General features: G+C 45.0%; 1 gene segment (V, D, J or C); it reads left to right on the forward strand.

Moving 5' to 3' along the window:
* The first annotated feature begins 29 nt into the window (after positions 1-29).
* LOC147818165 (T-cell receptor gamma chain V region DFL12-like) overlaps positions 30-1248 on the forward strand; it is a 6788-nt gene continuing 5569 nt past the window's right edge. Inside the window, 2 exon segments of the V gene segment in view lie at positions 30-184; positions 277-602. Of these exon segments, the coding sequence occupies positions 142-184; positions 277-602 (369 nt within the window).

The raw sequence follows: 1248 nt of genomic DNA on the forward strand, positions 1-1248 counted from the left end.
GCAGGGGCTGATGGGAGGTTTGAGGAGGCGTCAGAAACCACGTGGCCCTCGTCTGAGCTCACAGCTCGTCCTTGTTTGGCCTCAGCTGCATCAGAGCTCCACTTCTCCCCAGCTTCACCAGAGGAAACACCACGGCACAAAATGCTTTTCCTCCCAGCTGCTGCTCTGTGCTGTCTGTGTTCAGGTGAGTGTTTCCAGCCAATCAGGAGCCAGCAAACTCCACCTGTGACAAACACTGTCACACTGACCTTCATCTACCTGTCTGTGTCTCTACAGCGCTGGTTGCCATGGCAGCAGAGCTGATTCAGGACCAGTTATCATTGACCAGGAGAGTTGATGACACAGTCTCCTTCAGCTGTGGAGGAACTGTCAAGTGTGACGCTGATGAAGTATACTGGTATCAGAAGAAAGAGACAGAAACATTCAGTCGGATTCTGCATATTAACAGAAATACTAGCTGCATAGATTCAGGTTTCAATCATCCTCAGAAAGATGATTTCACAGCTGTTAAGAAACAGACGGCTGTGAGTTGAAGATAGAGAAAGTTCAACTCTCTCATTCAGCCTCCTACTACTGCTTCTGTAGCAAGAAAGTTTCCCACAGTGAGAAATGATCCCTGCAGCCTGAACAAAAACCTCCACATGAACAGATGTCAAACAGTGTTAGTGACAGGAAGAGAGCAGGAAACCACAGCCCAGGTTCACATATTTCACCTCCAGCTCACACACTTTCTCTTGACTTTTCTTTGATATTGATTGATATTTTGATCAGATATTTCATCAGGTTTCCTGTTGCTCCTCACAGTGAGGACAAAGAAGAAACACAGAAGCACAATAATAAAACAAGATGAAGAGAAAAGTATCAAAGGAACTCAATGAATCAAATGAGATCCAACTGAAAAGCTGGAAACAACAAACACACTTTAAATCATATCATGGACTGATCCTGTGGGATTGATCCTTTCATCCTCACAACTTAAACTTAAATATACAGCAAGGTGCACTATTTGTGACAAGAAAGAGCCACACAGCAGCAACACCAGTAACCTCTTCAAACATTTCAAAACAACACACCCTGAAAGTTCTACAGAGGCTGAAGAGAAACAAGGAGAGGAGCACACATCCCAGTCTGCTGCATCTCCTATAGCTCCTATATGTGTGTGTGTGTGTGACACGCGTTATACTAACCATCACTTGGGTCTATAGACACGCTCTGTCTCTCTGTCACTCCCTCATGCACACACACACA

Source organism: Seriola lalandi, unplaced genomic scaffold (genome assembly GCF_002814215.2).
Source record: "Seriola lalandi dorsalis isolate HSWRI2012SDOR001 ecotype SW California unplaced genomic scaffold, Sedor1 jcf7180002054686, whole genome shotgun sequence".
Taxonomy (NCBI): Eukaryota; Metazoa; Chordata; class Actinopteri; order Carangiformes; family Carangidae; genus Seriola; species Seriola lalandi.